We start from the raw sequence: 20,396 nt of genomic DNA, 5'->3' as shown, positions 1-20,396 counted from the left end.
TAATGTTTTGCTGATCCATTATGATTTGATATGATACTCTAATCTGCAAAGCTAAAATGATCAAACTGCTGTCCCTTATCTCTGCCCTGTCTTTCTGTATATGCAGGTAGGCCTAACCTGACACTGTCACTCAAATCCTATGAGCAGGTGGTCGTGCATGAGCGGAGGACCCCAAGCCCAGTCCCAAGTCTCAACTCTGGGGCTAGCTCACGGGTCACGTCCCCCTGTCCCAACAGTCCTCACAGCCCAGTGCAGACACAGAGTTTCCACTGGCCAGATGTCCAGGAGCTGCGCTCCAAATACACTAACCACAGGCTGGACCTTGGTTCCTCCCACCCATCACCTGTCAGCCATAGCTGCTCCGTCCCAGAAAGGATGCAGAGTTGCACTGAGGGCTTCAGTAGCTCATGGAGCCCCGATGGCTACTCATCCAGCTGTAACTGCTCCACAGACACTAACAGTGGACTAACAGACTCACTTGAGACTATGTCATCCATGGACCACCAGGGTGGGGGTTCTGTGGGAGAGGCTCAGCCTCAGCCACCACTTTGCAGGTGGCACTCTTTTGATCACTTGCTAGGAACACTGCCTCTACAGGAGCTGCAGAACCTTCAGGAGACAATGAGGAGCTGTAACATGGCTGGTCAGGCTACCCTGCCCAACGAGCACAAGGTTATTATAGTGGAGAGGGTTGCTGGCGATGGGCCAGAGGAGACTGGAGGGAAGACGAGAGTGGAGGAACAAGGAGCTAAAGGAAAGACCAAACTTAAAATGTCGAAAAGCCTCGATTACCAGTACTGTGCCAAGAGGTCTGCACTGACTTCAGGCAAAAAGATCGAGAGTAGTCTGGTAAAAAACCTACGAGCAAAATTCCAGAACTTGGGATCAAACACTGTAAATGCCCTGCCTATTTGATCGCTTTCTGTAAATAATGAAATAAGCCTTTTCTTACCTATATATGCAATTGACGTTGAGGAATATGACTATAAATACTGTCTATTAGGCAGTAACTACTGCTACTGTGTTAGGAGTACCATTTTCATTTTTTACTTTTTGTCTGTATTATCACCTTCTCACATCACTCTTTTCTGACTTCTGGTGTTACCTATTAGGGATATTGAACAATCAAGGGCACCCCATGGGAAAATATGTTGTGACTTTGTAAAATGTGTAAATAGTTGTAAATGTGTCTTGTTCTTACACCTTCATGAAATGTGTTTACATAAAGAGAATTACTATGTATATAAGGAAAATGGTTTTGAGAAAAAACGTCAGCAGATTGAAGTAGATCTGTCCAGATTACCCAATTTAATTTTTTTCTCCCCTGTGTAACGATGCAATGGTCATCCTCTATTTGTGAATCAATTGTGAGGGTCATAAGCAAGGAAATAGTGTGAAGAGATATGCGACTTAATATATAAATGGGAGTATATCTGGAAGGCTGGGCCACAAGTTATTTATTGCGGATTTACAGCCATTAGGATTCACTCAATCCTATTTGACCTTTGGTCAAAGTGTTTTTCCTTCAGTTGTTTAAAAATGGGAGATGTATGGTCTGTGCTGTCTACTATTCAGCCAAATGCGCCACATTTAGCTACTACTCAATACTATGATTTTCATACGTCACTGGAGTTGTTTTCTGATCTATTTCCTTGTTATTTATAAAATGATCCTCGTCTTCCTAGACCTTATCATTCCAGAAACGGCACAGAATAATTTCATACCTGAAATGGCATATATGCTCAATAAAATCTGAGCTACTGAAATTACAGTACATCATTTTTTTGTGGTTAATGTCAGTAGGACAAATAATCAAATATAAAAAATGGATTTCCTTGTCTTGCTGAGTTAAGTTATTCTGAATGACTAGGTCTTACTATTGCAAAATCCTAACATCCCTTTGCAAAATCCTTTTTAGGTCAAAACTGAGTGACGGAAATAATGTAAACCATATTAGGGGGGAAATTCAGGCAGAGATGTTTACAGAGGATCCATTATCTGATAGTGACCAACAGTAAAAGTTTAACAGACTTGGTAGCTTATGCTGTTCCTGATGTTTGAGCAGTAACACATGACAACGGAACAACTAATGCTGCTCTCAGAAGAGATTTATAAACAGGATATATCAAACCCAATAGTTTATTACAGGACTACTGACTTAATGCAGTGTTCTTCAATCTTGGTCCAGGAGACCCACAGGGTGTGTAGCGTTGTGTTCCAGCACAGCCCCCACACCTAGGTGATGATCGATTCAACTACCTGATCGAGTCAACCAATCAACAAATCACTTGGTTGGTTGAATTGAATGTTATAATAGCAAGTACCTGCCTGCCCTGAGGATTTAAAGACTCCCAGTTGGTGCAAACACAAGGTTGTAGTCTATTTATTGGACATTGGGACTGAAATATGATATACATATTATACAACTTCATGTTGATGCCATTGTTTAATCATATCTCTCCACATTGTTTTAATGGTCATTCACCTACATGGAAAATAGGTTAGATCTATATGCATAGCCTACTACAGAAGGCCTGGGCAGCATTGCGCTTTTAGCAATTGTTCTAGGAAAGAAATGGTTCCCCGCCCCTCAAGGTTACAGAGGATTAACTCTTATGACGCGCTCAGGCGTTCTGGATGTCACTGAATCCCATTCATGCCTGAATGTACATGTACAGCCGCGCAAGAGGCTGAACCATATCCCAGGTGCGCAGACGTTTCTTTCCGTGTGTTTGAACTACTTTTTAGTCAATTTTGCTGTAGCAAGAACAATGGGCTGCGCAATATCAGGGCTGGCACCGAAAACAGCTGGAGAGTCTAAAACGGAGGATTCTGTTGCGCATCTCAGCAAGGAGCAGATTGAGATGATCAAAGAGTCGTGGAAAGTTATCCAGGAGGACATTGCAAAAGTTGGAATTATTATGTTTGTCAGGTGAGATGTTCTGATTCATTTTGTTTTAGTTATTTGTAAGCAAGATACATATTTGCTTTATTAGACTGAATATTTTCATAAATATTTATGGTAACTCTCATAGAAAGGCAAAACATTATCTTCAACACTTGCTCTCGACTTAATAAAAGAACAGAGCTATTACATTTCAGATATGATTGAATGAGTTGCGTAGATCAAAGACAGTTGATGACCACAGGGACTGCATGATGACTGACTTATAATAATTAATGACACGACTACAAACCAAAAAATTTACCAACAACTTCACATTATTCAAACTGTTATTACACAGTAGTTTGTCTTTTTGGTAATTATATCTGCAATACATATGACTGTGGAAACGGGATCAAATTGTAGGATCAACACATTATTATACACAATATAACAATTAAATGAGAACTGGCCCCCATCATCCTAATAAAATGTTGGCCCTCCTTGTGCTGCCTTATACAAAAAGCTCTCAAGACATTTTTAGGGAGAGACATTTAGTCCACAACCGAGAGGGCTTTTGGGGCTCAATGATTGAATGTGACTGTGACATGGTGCTTACATCATGGTGTAAGTGACTGTGACATGGTGCTTACATCATGGTGTAAGTGACTGTTACATGGTGCCTTACATCATGTCTCAATATTACATGATAAATATACAGCACCAGGCCTATTGACAAATGAAGACACTCGCAGCAAAGAAAATACATATCAACAAACCCAATAGCCACCCTTTGAAATGTAATAGTTTGCAGAGTGAAAAAAACAGAACAGTTTATGCAGTCCTAGTTTGGTGCTAATGTAGTCTGACATTATGGCTGTTGATGGAGAGAGAGAGAGACCACCAGGCACAGCACAGAAGATGGCTCTAAGCCCAATCAGGGCAATATAGTGCCTTCAAAAAGTACTCACAACCATTCACTTTTTCCACATTTTGTTGTTACAGTCAATTTAAGATGGATTACATGTAGTTTTGTGTAGCCTTGTGTTCCAGTACAGCACCAACACCTAGGTAACATGGAAGTGGAATTTTGTTTTTACAAATGAATAAAAAATGAAAAGCTGAAATGTCTGAAGTCAATAAGTATTCAACCCCTTTGTTATGTTAAGGCAAACCTAAATAAGTTCAGCAGTAAATATGTGCCTAACAAGTCATGTAGGTTTCATGGACTCACTCTGTGTGAAATAATAGTGTTTAACTTGATTTTTGAATGACTACCTCATTCTACCGCAAATGTTTTTACTTCATGTTCTTAATACAAAGCGTTTTGTTTGGGGCAAATCCAACACATCACGAAGTACCACTCTTCCTATTTTTAAGCATGGTGGTGGCTGCATCATGTTATGTGTATGCTTGGAATTTTTTGAGATAAACAGAATATAGCTAAGCACAGGCAAAGTCCTATAGGAACATCTGGTTCAGTCAGCTTTCCACCAGACACTGGGAGAGGAATTCACCTTTCAGTGGGACAATAACCTAAAACACAAGGCTAAATGTTCGCTGGAGTTGCTTACCAGGAAGACAGTGAATTTACCTGAGTGGCAGTTTTGACTTAAATCTATTTTAAAATCTATGGCAAGACCTGAAAAGCGTTGTCTAGCAATGATCAACAACCAATTTGACAGCTTGAAGAATTTTGATAAAAATAATGTACAAATGTTGCACAATCCTTAGAGACTTACCCAGAAAGACTAAAAGCTGTAATCGTTGCCAAAGGTGCTTCTACAAAGTATTGATTCAGGGGTGTGAATACATGTATAAATGAGAGATTTCTGTATTTCGTTTTCAATAAATGTGAAACATTTTCTAAAAACACATTTTCACTTCATTATGGGGTATTGTGTGCAAATGGGTAAGAGGAAAAAAATATATTTAATCCATTTTGGATTCAGGCTGTAACACAATAAAATGTGGAACAAAGGGTATGCATACTTTCTGAAGGCAATGTATGTGAGAATGCTGTTAATTGACTACAGCTCAGTGCTCAACACCTTAGTGCCCTGAATGCCCTCCAAGCTTATCACTAAGCTAAGGACCCTGGGATTGAACACCTCCCTCTGCAACTGTATCCTGGACTTCCTGGCGGGCCGCCCCCAGGTGGTGAGGGTAGGCAACAACACATCCGCCACGCTGACCCTCAATCAAGGGTGCGTGCCAAGTCCCCTCCTGTACTCCCTGTTCACCTACGACTGCGTGGCCGCGGACGACTCCAACGCCATCATTAAGTTTGCTGACGACACGACTGTGGTAGGCCTGATCACAGACTGATGAGACCACCCACAGTGAGGAGGTCAGAGACCTGGCAGTGTGGTGCCAGGACAACAACCTCTCAACATCAGCAAGACAAAGGAGCTGATTGTGGACTACAGGAAACGGAGGGCCCAGCACTCCCTCATTCACATCGACGGGGCTGTAGTAGAGCAGGTCGAGAGCTTCAAGTTCCTCGGTGTCCACATCACTAAGGATCTATCATGGTCCACACACACCAACACAGTGGTGAAGTGGGCACGACAACACCTCTTCCTTCTCAGGAGGCTGAAAAGATTTAGCATGGGCCCTCAGATCCTCAAAAGGTTCTACAGATGCACCATTGAGAGCATCTTGATTGTCTGCATCGTTACTTGGAATGGCAATTCCTTGGAATCTGACCTCAAGGTACTACAGAGGGTAGTGGATACGGCCCAGTAGATCACTGGGGCTGAGCTCCCTGTCAACCGGGGCCTCTATACCATATGTTGCTGCTACTGTTTATTATCTATCCTGTTGCCCAGTCACTTTATTCCTAGTTATACGTACATATCTACCTCAATTACCTCATAACCCTGCACATGTACTCAGTACTGGTACCCCTTGTATATATCCAAGTTACTCATTGTGTATTTATTATTACGTGTTATTAGTTTTCTATTATTTCTCTATTTTCTTTCTCTTTGCATGGTTGGGAAGGGCCCGTAGGTAAGCATTTATTTCACTGTTAGTCTAGGTCCTACAACAATAGGGCTCATCTAGAAATCTACTTAACTTGATATCCATCTCACCTAGTAACATAATTATAATATAATGTATTCAGGTCTACATTCAGTGTGAATTTGTTTTTGTTTATTTTCTTTTGCATTATTACTTTTCTTCTCTGTCATTAATTATATTATTTTAAGGTTCTAGTAATTTTGACATAATTCCATATAATGAATGTGTCATTTTAAGTCCTCTGAAGCATGTCTCTTGTATCATCAGCCAAAATTCAGAAAATAATTTATTCTTAATGCTAGGAAAACATAGCAACCATTCGGAGACCCATTTTGAAATCACCTCTCACACACCTCTTCTCTGCTCCTATTCATCTGTCTTTCATGTGCCTTGTGTTTATGACAGTGGCAATTGGCTGTGATACAACTGTGAGTGTGAATATGACAAGGTTATTTTCTCTCTTACACAGAGGCAGTAAGAGGTGGAAATTGAAGTGTATGTGCAAAGCTCTTATACACCACTTCATAACATGATGGACCAGAGGGATGGGGGAAACACAAACATGGGAAGGGGAGGAGATAATTAGCAATATAAAGGGAAGATATTCATGCATGGATCCTATAGATTCTACAGAGCTTTAATGGTATGTACCGTATATAGTGATGTATGCATTATGGAACCCACAGCAGGGCATTGGGTTTAGTGATTACATGACTATTTTAAGAGGGACCAATTGGAGGTTTACTTAGTAGAAATGCAAAGATCATGGTACAGCTATATAGACACTCAGTCATCATGTTACTTTTTAATGGCACGTTTACAAACATATATTTTGATAAAAATAATTGAAAGTTGTGTCTCATTATGATAGGTGGTGAAATAAGTATAGCCAGTTACAATGTAATGGCCTAGCAGATAATAAGAAAAGACAATCAGTATTTACCTGGCTAAAAGAGAAGGAATATAATGTATATTGTTTACAGGAAACCCATTCAACAGTTTTAGATGAAGTTTTGTGGAAAGAGAACTGGGGGGGTGAAATATATTTATCCCAGGGGCAAAGAAATTCAAAATGGGTGATGGTTTTAATTAACAGTAATCTTGATCCAAATGTGCAAATTGTCCAAACAGATCCTCAAGGTAGATGGATTATTTTAAATATGTTATTGGACAATAAACATATATGGCTTATTAACCTATACGGTCCGAATAATGATGATCCAAGCTTCTTTGAAAATATATATAAGAATCTATCAACTCTACATGCAACACTAAACTCTATTATTATGGTGGGAGATTTTAATACAGTCTTAAATACCTCTATGGACCGGAAAGGAAATCACACTACAAACTATCACCCTCAGGCACTTAAGGAAATCATGACTGTCATGGATATATTGGAATTAGTGGTATATGGATACTTAAATACTCTGACCTAGTGAGATATACATGGCGGAGGCTTAATCAAGCTAGTCGCCTTGACTACTTTCTTATACCATTCTCTCTGGCACCAAAAGTTTAAAAAGTGTTGATAGGGGACAGAATGAGGTCGGATCATCACATAATTGGCATATATATTACTCTTACAGAATTTCCACATGGGCGAGGATATTGGAAATTTAATCAAAGTCTACTAGATGATAAATTGTTTAGAACTAGGACAGAAGAATTTATAACTGACTTTTTCAGACATAACATAGGTACAGCAGATCCCCTTACTGTATAGGACACTTTTAAATGTTCCCTTAGAGGCCATGCAATTCAGTACTCATCTATAAAACAAAAGCAATTTAGATCAAAAGAGTCCATATTAACTAAGGAAATTGAAGGACTAACAGTACAGTTAGATAGCAATAAAAACGGTACTATAGAGGCACAGAATAAGTTAGAGGAAAAACTAAAAGAAATGGAGGAACTTATTCAAGAAAGATCTAGTATAATATATTATAATAATAAAGCGAACTAGATGGAATATGGGGAAAAATGCACCAAATTATTTTTCAATCTTCGATATAGAAATGATATAGAAAGAAACTTGTTACAAATGATGGAGTCATGCATGATTCACCAAATGATATTTTGAAAGAGGAAGTAAAGTACTTTAAGAATATGTTTTCATTTCAGGCTCCTCCATCTCCACTAACTGAAACTAATTGTATGGATTTTTTTCCTAATAATAATGTAAAAATAATATCTGTACAGAAAGACTCATGTGAAGGCCAAATTACAGAGGAGGAACTGCTTGAGGCAATTGGGGCCTTTAAGGATGGGAAAACTCCAGGGCAGGATGGCATACCAGTGGAAGTATACAAAACCTTATTTGGTATACTCAAAGGACCATTATTGGCTTGTTTTAACCACTCCTACATAAATGGTAGATTATCAGACACGCAACAAGAAGGTCTGATATCATTATTACTGAAACAGGACCCAAGTGGTATATATAAAGATCCAGTCCATTTAAAAAATTGGAGACCTCTTACACTTCAGTGTTGTGATGCAAAAATCCTAGCAAAATGCTTGGCACATAGAATTAACAAGTATTGTCAGATATTATTCATCCTAATCAGACAGGTTTTTTACATGGACGATACATTGGAGATAATATAAGACAAGTACTGGAAACAATAGAACACTATGAAATATCGGGGACACCAGGCCTGGTTTTCATAGCTGATTTTGAAAAGGCTTTTGATAAAGTACGACTGGAGTTTATATATAAATGCCTAGAATATTTCAATTTTGGGGAATCTCTTATAAAATGGGTTAAGGTTATGTATAGTAACCCTAGGTGTAAAATAATAAATAATGGCTACATCTCAGAAAGTTATCTATCTAGAGGAGTAAAACAAGGTTGTCCACTATCGGCATATCTATTTATTGTTGCCATCGAAATGTTAGCTGCTAAGATTAGATCAAACAATAATATTAAGGGATTAGAAATCTGTGGCTTAAAAATTAAGGTGTCATTGTACGCTGATGATTCATGTTTTCTTTTAAAACCACAATTGGAGTCTCTCCACGGCCTCTTAGAGGATCTAGATACTTTTGCTATCCTCTCTGGATTAAAACCAATTTATGATAAATGTACCATATTACGTATTGGATCACTAAAAGATGCACATTTTACATTACCATGTAGTTTACCAATTAAATGGTCTGACGGAGATGTGGACATACTTGGTATACAAATCCCAAAAGAAAGAAATGATCTCACTCCAATAAATGTTTATAGAAAGTTAGCAAAAATAGATAAGATCTTGCTACCATGGAAAGGAAAATACCTGTCTATTAGTGGAAAAATCACCCTGATTAACTCCTTAGTTATATCACAGTTGACCTATTTGCTTATGGTTTTGCCTACACCTGGTGACCTGCTTTTTACATTATATGAAGAAAAAATATTCAATTTTATTTGGAACAGCAAGCCAGATAAAATTAAAAGGGCCTATTTATATAACGAATATGAATTTGAAGGGCAGAAATTATTAAATATTAAAGCATTAGACCTCTCACTAAAGGCATCAGTCATACAAAAGTTATACTTAAATCCAAACTGGTTCTCTAGTCAATTGGTACGAATGTCTCATCCTATATTCAGGAAGGGCCTTTTCCCCTTTATTCAGATTACACCTGCTCACTTTCGGTTGTTTGAAAAGGAAATCATCTCCAAAATATCTTTATTTTTTAAACAAGCCTTAGAAAGTTGGTTGCAATTTCAGTTTAATCCACCTGAAAGGACGGAACAAATAGTACAACAAACATTGTGGTTAAATTCAAATATACTAATTGATTAAAAAAAAATGTATTTATCGAAGAAATTTTTAAAAAAAGGTATAATTTTAGTGAATGATATCATAAATAGGACTGGTGGAGTTATGCCACACATGCAGCTAACACAGACATATGGAAGTGTCTGCTCTACTCAAAAGTACAACCAATTAATTGCAGCATTACCACAAAAATGGAAGAGGCAAGTAGAAGGGGAAAAAAGTAAGGAACTTGTATGTCGGCCCTGTATTAAAGAACATAAATGGTTAAAGAAAAGTGTGATAAATAAAAACATATACCAATTTCATTTAAGGACCAAAAAACGGACTTATACTTATTTTCCACCATAATTTGCAAATAAATTCATATAAAATTCTACAATGTGATTTTCTGGATTTTTTTTCTCATTTTGTCTGTCATAGTTGAAGTGTACCTATGATGAATGTTACAGGCCTCTCTCATATTTTTAAGTGGGAGAACTTGCACAATTGGTGGCTGACTAAATACTTTTTTGCCCCACTGTATGTCTATATAGGTATGTGTATGTATATATGTGTATATGTATCCATGCGTGTATGGATATATATATTTACCCCAAAAATATGGGGGATTGGAAATGATGCAGACAACTACATTGAAAGCAACATTTTTCCGCAATATTAAGCTGATCCTCCCTCTAAAAAAAGTATTATAATAATAATAAAACATTTAAAAAGATAGACACCTCTGCTGGAATAGCTGATACCTGATAGGACTGCAGCATTAATTAAATATCTTGGTAAACTGGAGCTGGAGGTGATTGAGGTAGAGGATGTGAGGAGGAGTGATGGGGCACACATACACATACATACCTATGCGCACGCACAAACACAAAAACACACACATTCTGTGCCTGCACTGTATCTGCGCTTATTGTGGTCTTTTGGAACGTATGTACCATTTGACTCTGATATCACTGGGTCTGAGAAGGCAGGGGAACTCATTACAGCTCTGTAAGGAGAGAAGGCTATACTGGTCACCCCTGACACTGAGTGGTTTGATGCTGTGTGTGATTGCAGCCCGTAGTAGGCCTGGAGTCCAGCAGGGAAGGACTGATGATGAGAGAGCAGCCAGGACTGAGAACTACAAGGGGCTCAGTGTTACAATCAGATCTAATGGAGAAGTTCTTAAAATCACTGCGTGGCTCAGATGGGATGACTTGTAATGCCACCTTGAAGACAGATATTTACAAGGATAGAGACAGGCAAGGCTTAACCAAATCACAATATAAACAGATGATTCAATACTTGCATTATAAAAAAACATCAATAATGACTTTCAACACCTTATTTACAGCCTTGCTTGAACTCTGCTATGTAGTCAGTGGGAGAACTTGGAGGACGGAGGGATGTTTTTTTGTGAGGGAATGAATATGTCAGTTTGGTGTAAGGCAGGCTTTATGAAGCTGGCTCTTGGAGGCTCACGAATGTCTGTTGTCTTGGTAACAGGTTGTTTGAGACCCATCCAGAATGCAAAGATGTATTCTTCCTCTTTCGAGACGTGGAGGACCTTGACAGGTTACGGACCAGCCGGGAGCTGAGGGCACACGGCCTACGGTCAGTCGCCACACTACACTGATTATTTTTCTGTCAATTTTACATTGATATCAATGTGAGGTTCCTCTTTCATCCAGCTCTCCATTCAGCACTCTGTTGAAGTCTCTACACTGCACAACTCTCAAGTTCCATACACTACAGCCGTTGTGGTATTATTACATTTCAAATGTCAAAATCTCACAATGGAGCATCACTGATTTTATTGAAACAAAGGAATTTGTGACATACTGTACAATTGAAGTTTCCTATTTCAAAGATCGGTCAACACTGTTTGTGTCCCTATATGAGATGTAAAAACGACAGTAACATGAGAACAAACTACAATGAACATCACATAATCATAGTAGTGTTAATGTCAATGGGAGCTTTTTTCTAGCTGAGACTGAAGAGCTGTCATATCCCATCTCTGGCTGGCTATTATCACACACTGCTGCCAGTGAAGAACACTCTCCAATGGTGTGTTTACTCCATTCTGTTGTGTCACTGGGTATGCTGAGCCTCTTTGTTTTTCTCACCATGAAAGTCCAATAAACCTATTTAAGCCTGAGGTCTCCACTTACTGTTTTTCTCAATCGCGTACAAGCAATTTTGGGATCTGTGTTGAAACGTACCTACAGCAGAACAGAAATGATCAAATGCTCAAATACATTTACAGAACTTCTGATCTTTTTCTTACCTTAGTACGTGACTTGCATCAGACCGACCACCTTTTGCAAAACTTTAAATACAACTGTCATCAGTGAATACAAAATTCTGTTCACAAAATATATCACATTGTTTTCATCAGAAGACAAATACGTGCAACTGTGTTCTCTGTTTCTGGCAATCAATAAACACTGCTATTTAGAATTCTATATCACCCCATCAGTGTCATGCCATGTACAATATAAGGAAAGATCTAGGGTCGTTACATGTCATTTCAGCAAGCCATAACACCCACCATCTCAGATCGTTCTGAAATACTTTCTGTAGTTAGAAACAGATAAGATTAGCATTCCTGCAACATTATTGATCTCTGAGAAATGATGCTAATTCATTGCACCCAAATTGGCCAATCCCACCCCAACATTGAGTATACAGTATTAGGTCTCTATGTCTGACAAGTAGTATGGAGCTGCAGCTCAAAGTATTGTTTCTTCATCCTATGCAATCTATTCTTAATGAAGTTGTTGATGTTTTTTTTCCACTGTTCAGAGAAATAAGTTATTAAATTTATGTGTCCCATCCTACATCCTGATATTTGACCACTAGATGGTGCTGTTACTGCTGTTAGGGGATATTTTTTAAGAACCCCCTTTGATGTTAAAAGGATAGTTCACCCAAATTGCAAAATTACATATTGGTTTCCTTACCCTGTAAGCAGTTTATGTACAAGGTATGACAGCAACCCATGCTTTGGTTTTGTTTATCTTGCCACTGTTTCAAATACAAACTTTTTAGCATTTGTGCCACAAATCCAATGCAAGTCAATGGTACCTATATTAGCATTTTCACACTTAATGTCCAAGTCATCCTAAAGTATCTAAAAATGCATTGTGTAACTCAATGACTTACTTATAGATTATTTGAATATGAAGCGCACAAATGGTAATATAGCTACTGTTGACTTGTTTTGGATATAGTTTTGAGGAATGTATTTATGTTCTGAGAAAGCAACTACATTTTAAAAACAAATTTACTGTTTTGCAAAAGGCCACAGAGTTATGTGTCTTGTGAAGTCTGTGTCTTCTGAACTCAACAACACTGTTCCAAAACATGCTTCTACGTGATTGAGATTTTTTTTTTAAATCTAAGGTATGGAGGCTGCAGTGGCATTACAGGAGAAGGCCAAGTGGCCCTCAAACCACTCACACTGACATTAGTACAAATGTCCTCAACGGCGGACAGGCTAAGAGGGAGCGCACCCATTTAACCTTTTGTGCGTATTTATCGTTCTGCATAAAACTCCCTAAATCAAATCAAATCAAATTGTATTTGTCACATGCGCCGAATACAACAGGTGTAGACCTTACAGTGAAATGCTCTTTAATGTAAAATACAGGCCTGTAGGCAACAATTAAACCATGTTCAGCGTTCAATGTTGTAGAACAATTGTTGAGAGGATAAAAGATGACAAAATAAATTGGACTGCTGTATGATCAGTGATGGTCCAAGGTATGTCTGTATGCTTGTCAGTTAGGCTGTCTTTCATAACCAAGCCTGTCTTCCTGTTCTCTCAGAGTGATGTCCTTTATTGAGAAGAGTGTGGCCAGACTGGAACAGCTGGAGAGACTGGAGGTTCTGGCTGTGGAGCTGGGGAGGAGCCACTACCGCTACAACGCCCCACCCAAATACTACAGCGTAAGACACACACACTGACAATGCATGTTAAGCAAAGTTACAGTTTGCATTTCTATAGATATTCATATAGATCATTTCCTGTTCTGATGTGATTTATTTCCAGTATGTAGGAGCAGAATTCCTCTGTGCTGTCCAGCCCATTCTCAAAGAGAGATGGACCCCTGAGCTTGAGGAGGCGTGGAAGGTACACAATTCAATCTTTTTCGGCGACCACTTTGATTTAATGCGTGGGTGTCAATCATGAGAATCACGTCTGAAACCAATTCTTGTCCAAGAGGTCCCTTGGCTTTCTGCAGTGCCAGAGTTTTCCACATCCAATGTCACATGTCAAGATGGAAATGGTCACCAGTGGGAGAGAGGTGACTGACAAGAAAATTAAAATGAACCAGAAATGACCATATTGAGAATGGCATGGCTCTGTCACATGATGGCTACTACAAGATCTGTTACATGTTAGCATCATGTGTGGTAACCCTACTTGACATACTTTGCAAAGTATTATTACACTCATCAATTGAAATAACAGTTTCAGTAAAATGTAAAACTGCGCTCACATAGATTTAACTGTGTGTTAGTGTGTATTATGTAAATAGTGTGTTTTAGACAGTCACTGTGTTTTTTAAAAATTGGTTTTATGCACAACAGGACTGTGGTAAATCAGGGCAAGTTTTACTGAGTGCACTATCCAAGTTAAATATATTGAAGAAAAATAAAAAAAAAATGTAAATTTAAATAAATAAATTAGGCCCTAATCTATGGATTTCACATGACACTACAGGAGTGTAGCCATGGGTTGGCCTTGGAGGGCATAGGCCTACCCACTTGGCAGTTAGGCCCACCCACTGGGCAGCCAGGCCCAGACAATTAGAATGAGTTTTCCCACACAAAATGGCTTTATTACAGACAGAAATATTCCTCACCAATTGCACGCTCCCTCAAAACTTGAGACAACTTTGTCATTGTGTTGTGTTACAAAACTGCACATTTTAAAGAGGCCTTTCATTGTCACCAGCACAAGTTGCACCTGTGTAATGATCATCCTGTTTAATCAGCTTTTTGATATGCCACACCTGTCAGGTGGATGGATTATCTTGGCAAAGGAGAACCGCTCACTAACAGGGATGTAAACAAATTTGCGCACAAAATTTGAGAGAAATAAGCTTTTTGTGCGTATAGAATATTTTTTTTATTTCAGCTCATGAAACATGGGACAAACACTTTACATGTTGCTTTTATATTTTTGTTTAGTGTAAATTAGATGAAATGAGTGGAAGCTCTGTAGTTTACCATTAACGTTCCAATGAAACTGTCCGTATTGGCCTCTAGTGGATTCATGGAGAACTACCCTTACAACTCTAACCTTATTCCTGGGATCAGCTCCTGTGCCTAGGATAAACTACTGGCCCTACTCATTTATGTGGAGTGAGCAGTATTTCCTGACCAGGAACATTCCAGGCTCTACTTATTTCCTAGTGTAATGCATTCCTGCACTCCCCTAAACCTGGACTGTTAATACATTGTACTCACAGCTGTAGTGCCAACCAAACACTAGACTATTAATACATTGTATTTACAGCTGTACCGCCTACCCTAACCCTAGTGATGAAGCCTACATAGACCAGTAGTGCTAACCCTAACCTGGTACTAAACTCATCAAAAAAAGAAACGTCCTGTCGCTGTCAACTGCATTTGTTTTCAGCAAACGTAACGTGTGAATATTTGTATAAACATAAGATTCAACAACTGACACATAAACTGAACAAGTTCCACAGACATGTGACTAACATAAATTGAATAAGGTGTCCCTGAACAAAGGAAGGGTCAAAATCAAAAGTAACAGTCTGTATCTGGTGTGGCCACCAGCTGCATTAAGTACTGCAGTGCATCTCCTCCTCATGGACTGCACCAGATTTGCCAGTTCTTGCTGTGAGATGTTACCCCACTCTTCCATCAAGGCACCTGCAAGTTCCCAGACATTTCTGGGGGAAATGGCCCTAGCCCTCACCCTCCAATCCAACAGGTCCCAGACGTGCTCAATGGGATTGAGATCCGGGCTCTTCGCTGGCCATGGCAGAATACTCACGCACAGAACGAGCAGTATGGCTGGTGGCATTGTCATGCAGGAGGGTCATGTCAGGATGAGCCTGCATGAAGGAGGATGTATTCCCTGTAACACAGTGCCTGCAATGATAACAAGCTCAGTCCGATGATGCTGTGACACACCGCCCCAGACCACGACGAACCCTCCACCTCCAAATCGATCCCGTTCCAGAGTACAGGCCTTGGTGTAGCGCTCATTCCTTCGATGATTAACCCGAATCCGACCATCACCCCTGGTGAGACAAAACCCCTACTCGTCAGTGAAGAGCACTTTTTGCCAGTCCTGTCTGGTCCAGCGACGGTGGATTTGTGCCCATAGGCGACGTTGTTGCCGGTGATGTCTGGTGAGGACCTGCCTTACAACAGGCCTACAAGCGCTCAGTCCAGCTTCTCTCAGCCTATTGCAGACAGTCTGAACACTGATAGAGGGATTGTGCATTCCTGGTGTAACTTAATTTTACAATGAAGATGTGTGAATTTATTTTAATTTTTACAAATTATCTTTGAAAGACAGGGTCCTGAAAAATTGACGTTTCTTTTACTGGAGTTGACATTAGACACACAAACCTTGATTATAATTCAACATTATTACAGGTGTCCTCATAATTCCCCGTTTTGTGTTTCTGAACCAGACCCTTTTCCTGTACCTAACCAGGCTTATGAACCAAGGCTACCAGGAGGAGAGGAACAGACATCACCAGGTGGGAGCCTCCCCCAAGGAGAGGAACACTGTCTTATAAGAGACCTGGCTGGCCCCAACTCAAGAGATGGTTGAACATGCACACAGACATGTTGCTGAACTGTGTATATAGTGTATTTATTACTTAGTGACCATGTTCTACTTAGCTCATGTTATCAGCCTACAATGTAAAGTCAAACTGTCCATTCCTTACTTTATTTCAAATCTATTTCAGTCTTTAGATCAACAAACCACTGCCATAATTGTCATTTATTTTGAAAAAAAACAGATCAATTTACAGTAACATCAGCTGTATTCCTCACCAATGACATTTTGATACAGTGACATAAATGGCAGATGAATGTGAAAAGCGGCAGCTCTGCGTTTGTCCGTCACATTCACTGGAAAGTAATTATAATCCTTACAGAGCATTTCCATGGTTAGGTGTAGTGAGTGTTTGATGTGGTTAAAAACAAGTTTCTCTCTGTATCCATAAATCAAATGCCTTTCAGCTACCAGTAAATATACTAAATCATTATGTTTCAAAATACTTTCCCCTTAATCAATATTCCATCATGACACATCCATCCCACAAATTAGATGATTAAACACAGGAAACAGCACATTTCTAAGTGCCTTGTGTCAGCTAACTTTGGGACCCTTCCTCTACAGCTTGCCTTACAACTGAGTTTACAGGACAGATATGACTGTTGAGAAAATTAATTGGACCAATAAGGAACTCAACCACTTAATAATTTTGTCTTAAGAAATACCAACAAAGAACAAACTCAGGATTTCACTTTCCATCATTAAAATAATATGAATTTGAATAGCAAGAAAAAGCATTCAGCCCCAACCATAACAAATGTATATGGCATCTTCACTCATAGTACACAGTAATAATCTATCCACAAATGGTTAAGACAAGGTCCAATTGGAAAGTAAATCATAACTTCAGTGACAATGTAATCAAATTGACAAGCAAACCAAACTGAGGGATAATTCAAACATAAATAGACAGGGCCTAGTAGTTTTTGAAAGGCAATTCATCAACATGCTCAATCCTTTCAGTGACTCCATAAATGAATGCAGCTCCGTGTAACTTTGATCCACACCATAGATGGGGGGGGGGTAGCATCAAAAGGCTTGTAGTATCCTCTGAGTGTTAAACATCCTCAGCTCTCCCTTCCTCCCTATATAGACCGATGCCATTCACTGGCCAGGGATGAGACATTGCTGTGTAAACAATGGCATGATGTCAAAGCTGTCCCCAAGTGGAGGATGGTGGGCCTCAGGGAACATATCGGAACAGGTAGGATGGAGGTAGAGATGATAGTTGGAGGTGGTACAGGCCAGTGTGGATTCCCCCAGTATGCTATGAAAGAGTCTGTTGCTCATTGGGTGGCTTTGGTTTTCTTGCTTTTGCTTTTCTTGTCTTTCTTCTTGAGCCCATCCATGTGAGCTCTCAGGAGGTTAGAGTATGCCTGGCAAGTTGAGAAGGAGAGCAGACTTTTAGAGACATTTCTCAAGTCAAGAGAAGAGTATTTAAGTGATTTGCATAATACCCTTTAAACATTATACATCTAAACAAACAATACAATGTGCATTCAGAGCTTCAGTGACCCATTTGTTAGAAAAACCAAACCTCAATGTCTGAGTACCTACCATCTGGAACTTGATTACTTCTTTGCTACTAACCTGGAGATACAAGGAAACCCCTGATTAGCACTACTGTCTGCTGAGTATAGCATATCAACATAATGACTTCCGGCGCTGACAGAGATGGCCGCCTCGCTTCGCGTTCCTAGGAAACTATGCAGTTTTTTGTTTTTTTACGTGTTTTTTTTTATTACTTGTTATTACTGCATTGTCGGAACTAGAAGCACAAGCATTTCGCTACACTCGCATTAACATCTGCTAACCATGTGTATGTGACAAATAAAATTTGATTTGATTTGTTAATTCCTTTATGGATTTATTTCAACATAGATAGCTACTCTGAGGAAAAATGTACCTTGTCTATGCCTGTGATGTGGTTGTCCCACCTAGCTATCTGAAGATGAACGCACTAACTAAGTCGCTCAGGATAAGAGCATCTGTTAAATGGCTAAAATGTTAGAGCAATGGACAACCTTTGATTACTAAGTAGAGATGGACTAATTGCATGACTAGGAAATAGTTGTAGTGTAATGCAGAAAACATCAACCACTTCATTGCCACATGATGCTGTAGATTTACCACTGTGCTGATTTTCTTCTTGCCATCTGACGCTCTGAGTAAACACTTGTTGTCTGCTGGTTCATAATTCACTGGGTGACCTTTCCTGGGGACTGGTTTGGTTCTCCCATCATCTGTAAGATTAGTGACAACACATTACAGCCGGGCTCTCCAACACTGTTCCTGGAGAGCTACAATCCTGTAGATTTTCTCTCTCCAACCCTAATCTAGCACATCTGATTCTAATAATTAGCTGGTTGATAACCTGAATCAGCTTAGTTACAACTGGGGTTGGAGTGAACACATACAGGAGGTTAACTCTCCAGGAACAGGGTTGGAGAACCCAGCATTACAGGTAATCAGAAATCTAAAAACAGGACATAAACCGATTATTAACATATCCTGGAATAATTTAGAACACCCAGTAGCCATCAAATAAGTAAGTTGACAAATGTGAGAACTTACATTTCTTTAACGTGATGGCAACACTGCCTGATGTCCTGCATTTCTGGAACAGCCGTGTCAACTCCGTCAAAAACTAGAAGGAAAATAATCCGACTGAGGTTTGTAGATAAAAGGATAAAATGTGGTAGCCATCTGGCAAATGAGCGAGCAAGCTAGCTAGCCAACATGTCTCCGTTTGTGTACTTCATAGATTTAACGTTGTCTTGTTAGTTACTTCTAAATAAGTGTTAACATATTTATAGATGGATCTTTTTCTATCACGCGGACCACAGAAGCAAACGAATAACGTTAGTTCGCAAATGCTAGCCGAATGTGCCTAGCTATCTAGCTAACGTTACTGGGTATGGTTAGCGAACAGGCAGCAGTGATTGATGCCAATGCACAATACCTAGCAAATTAAACCAGTCCTCTAATAATGTCAATTTCTAAGATATACTACATTAGTCGATGGGGTTTTCTAACTTACCGAGTCGTTTTCAAGTAGTACCATGATGTTCACTGCAATTATTCAGCTTGCTGGCTAGCCCGTCAGAAGCACACGTAGCTAGTACAACATGAAACGCCGCCCCGTGCCCTTTCAACTTGTAAAGTACAGCACTTCTTCTTCGATGAGGTTTAACGGCGGTTGGCATCCAATAATGTTGCATTACCGCCACCTACCAGACTGGAGTATAACTCCCTTATACCTAGCTTGAAAAAATAAATAAACACATACACTAAATACTGCAGTCACACAAAAAAACACACACACAAACGTTCCATCCCTGCAGTAGAGTTGATAACCATTGCTATAAATGCAAAAAATCCATTCTTACTGAAACACGCATACCTTGTTGGGCTATCCCTCTGTACTGGTACAGATCTACTACGGACACCACTCCTCTAAGGATCCCTCCCCTTGACACATCTTCCTCTACGTGCTTCACTGTCTAAGCATATGACAACTTCTGCATACACTAACCTTGAAAAACTCAACCTTACTCTCCCACCAGACATTTCTGAACCCTAGCCCCATGGGCACCCCTACAATTAACCTCTACTTTCCTCAATGCTACACATTTCTTTGTCTCATGCCCTTCTGCACACTTCTCACACCTAGGAACCTCCCTCCTACACACTGCTGTCACATGCCCATAAGCTTGACACCTGTAAAAACAATGTATTTGGCATAAAAGCTTGTACAGGATAACTTATGCATCCTAACATCACTCAAAGTAAACACAGAATGTTCTTCTTCTAATTCTTCTTCTTCTATGATATCATGGCAGTCTGTAAATTAACTTTTAAAGTGCATGCCACCACCTACTTGGCTGGAATG

General features: G+C 39.4%; 3 protein-coding genes across 3 annotated transcripts in view; 2 read left to right on the top strand and 1 right to left on the bottom strand.

Annotated features, from left to right (window-relative positions):
• The window catches only part of LOC139375271 (pleckstrin homology domain-containing family G member 3-like), a 67,399-nt gene extending 63,393 nt beyond the window's left edge, over window positions 1-4,006 (top strand). The window contains exon 19 of the mRNA XM_071116888.1: window positions 107-4,006. Coding sequence (XP_070972989.1) covers window positions 107-915 — 809 coding nt within the window. The 3' untranslated portion in view covers window positions 916-4,006. The remainder of the gene's footprint in view (window positions 1-106) is intronic.
• LOC139375269 (neuroglobin-like) lies at window positions 2,616-18,358 on the top strand. The gene is made up of 5 exons (XM_071116886.1): window positions 2,616-2,932; window positions 11,170-11,277; window positions 13,497-13,617; window positions 13,721-13,801; window positions 16,350-18,358. Exons 1-5 carry the CDS (start codon window positions 2,616-2,618, stop codon window positions 16,455-16,457), a joined length of 735 nt encoding a protein of 244 aa, XP_070972987.1. The 3' UTR covers window positions 16,458-18,358.
• On the bottom strand, window positions 16,652-19,688 carry LOC139375270 (signal recognition particle 14 kDa protein-like). Its single transcript, XM_071116887.1, has 5 exons — window positions 19,545-19,688; window positions 19,079-19,151; window positions 18,635-18,747; window positions 18,062-18,094; window positions 16,652-17,880 (listed from the first exon to the last, which is right to left on the bottom strand). Exons 1-5 carry the CDS (start codon window positions 19,566-19,568, stop codon window positions 17,791-17,793), a joined length of 333 nt encoding a protein of 110 aa, XP_070972988.1. The 5' UTR covers window positions 19,569-19,688; the 3' UTR covers window positions 16,652-17,790.
• Window positions 19,689-20,396: the final 708 nt, after the last annotated feature.

This window comes from Oncorhynchus clarkii, chromosome 19, assembly GCF_045791955.1.
Source record: "Oncorhynchus clarkii lewisi isolate Uvic-CL-2024 chromosome 19, UVic_Ocla_1.0, whole genome shotgun sequence".
NCBI lineage: Eukaryota > Metazoa > Chordata > Actinopteri > Salmoniformes > Salmonidae > Oncorhynchus > Oncorhynchus clarkii.
The sequence above is the reverse complement of the archived record's forward strand: the minus strand, read 5'-3'. Positions and strand labels throughout refer to the sequence as shown.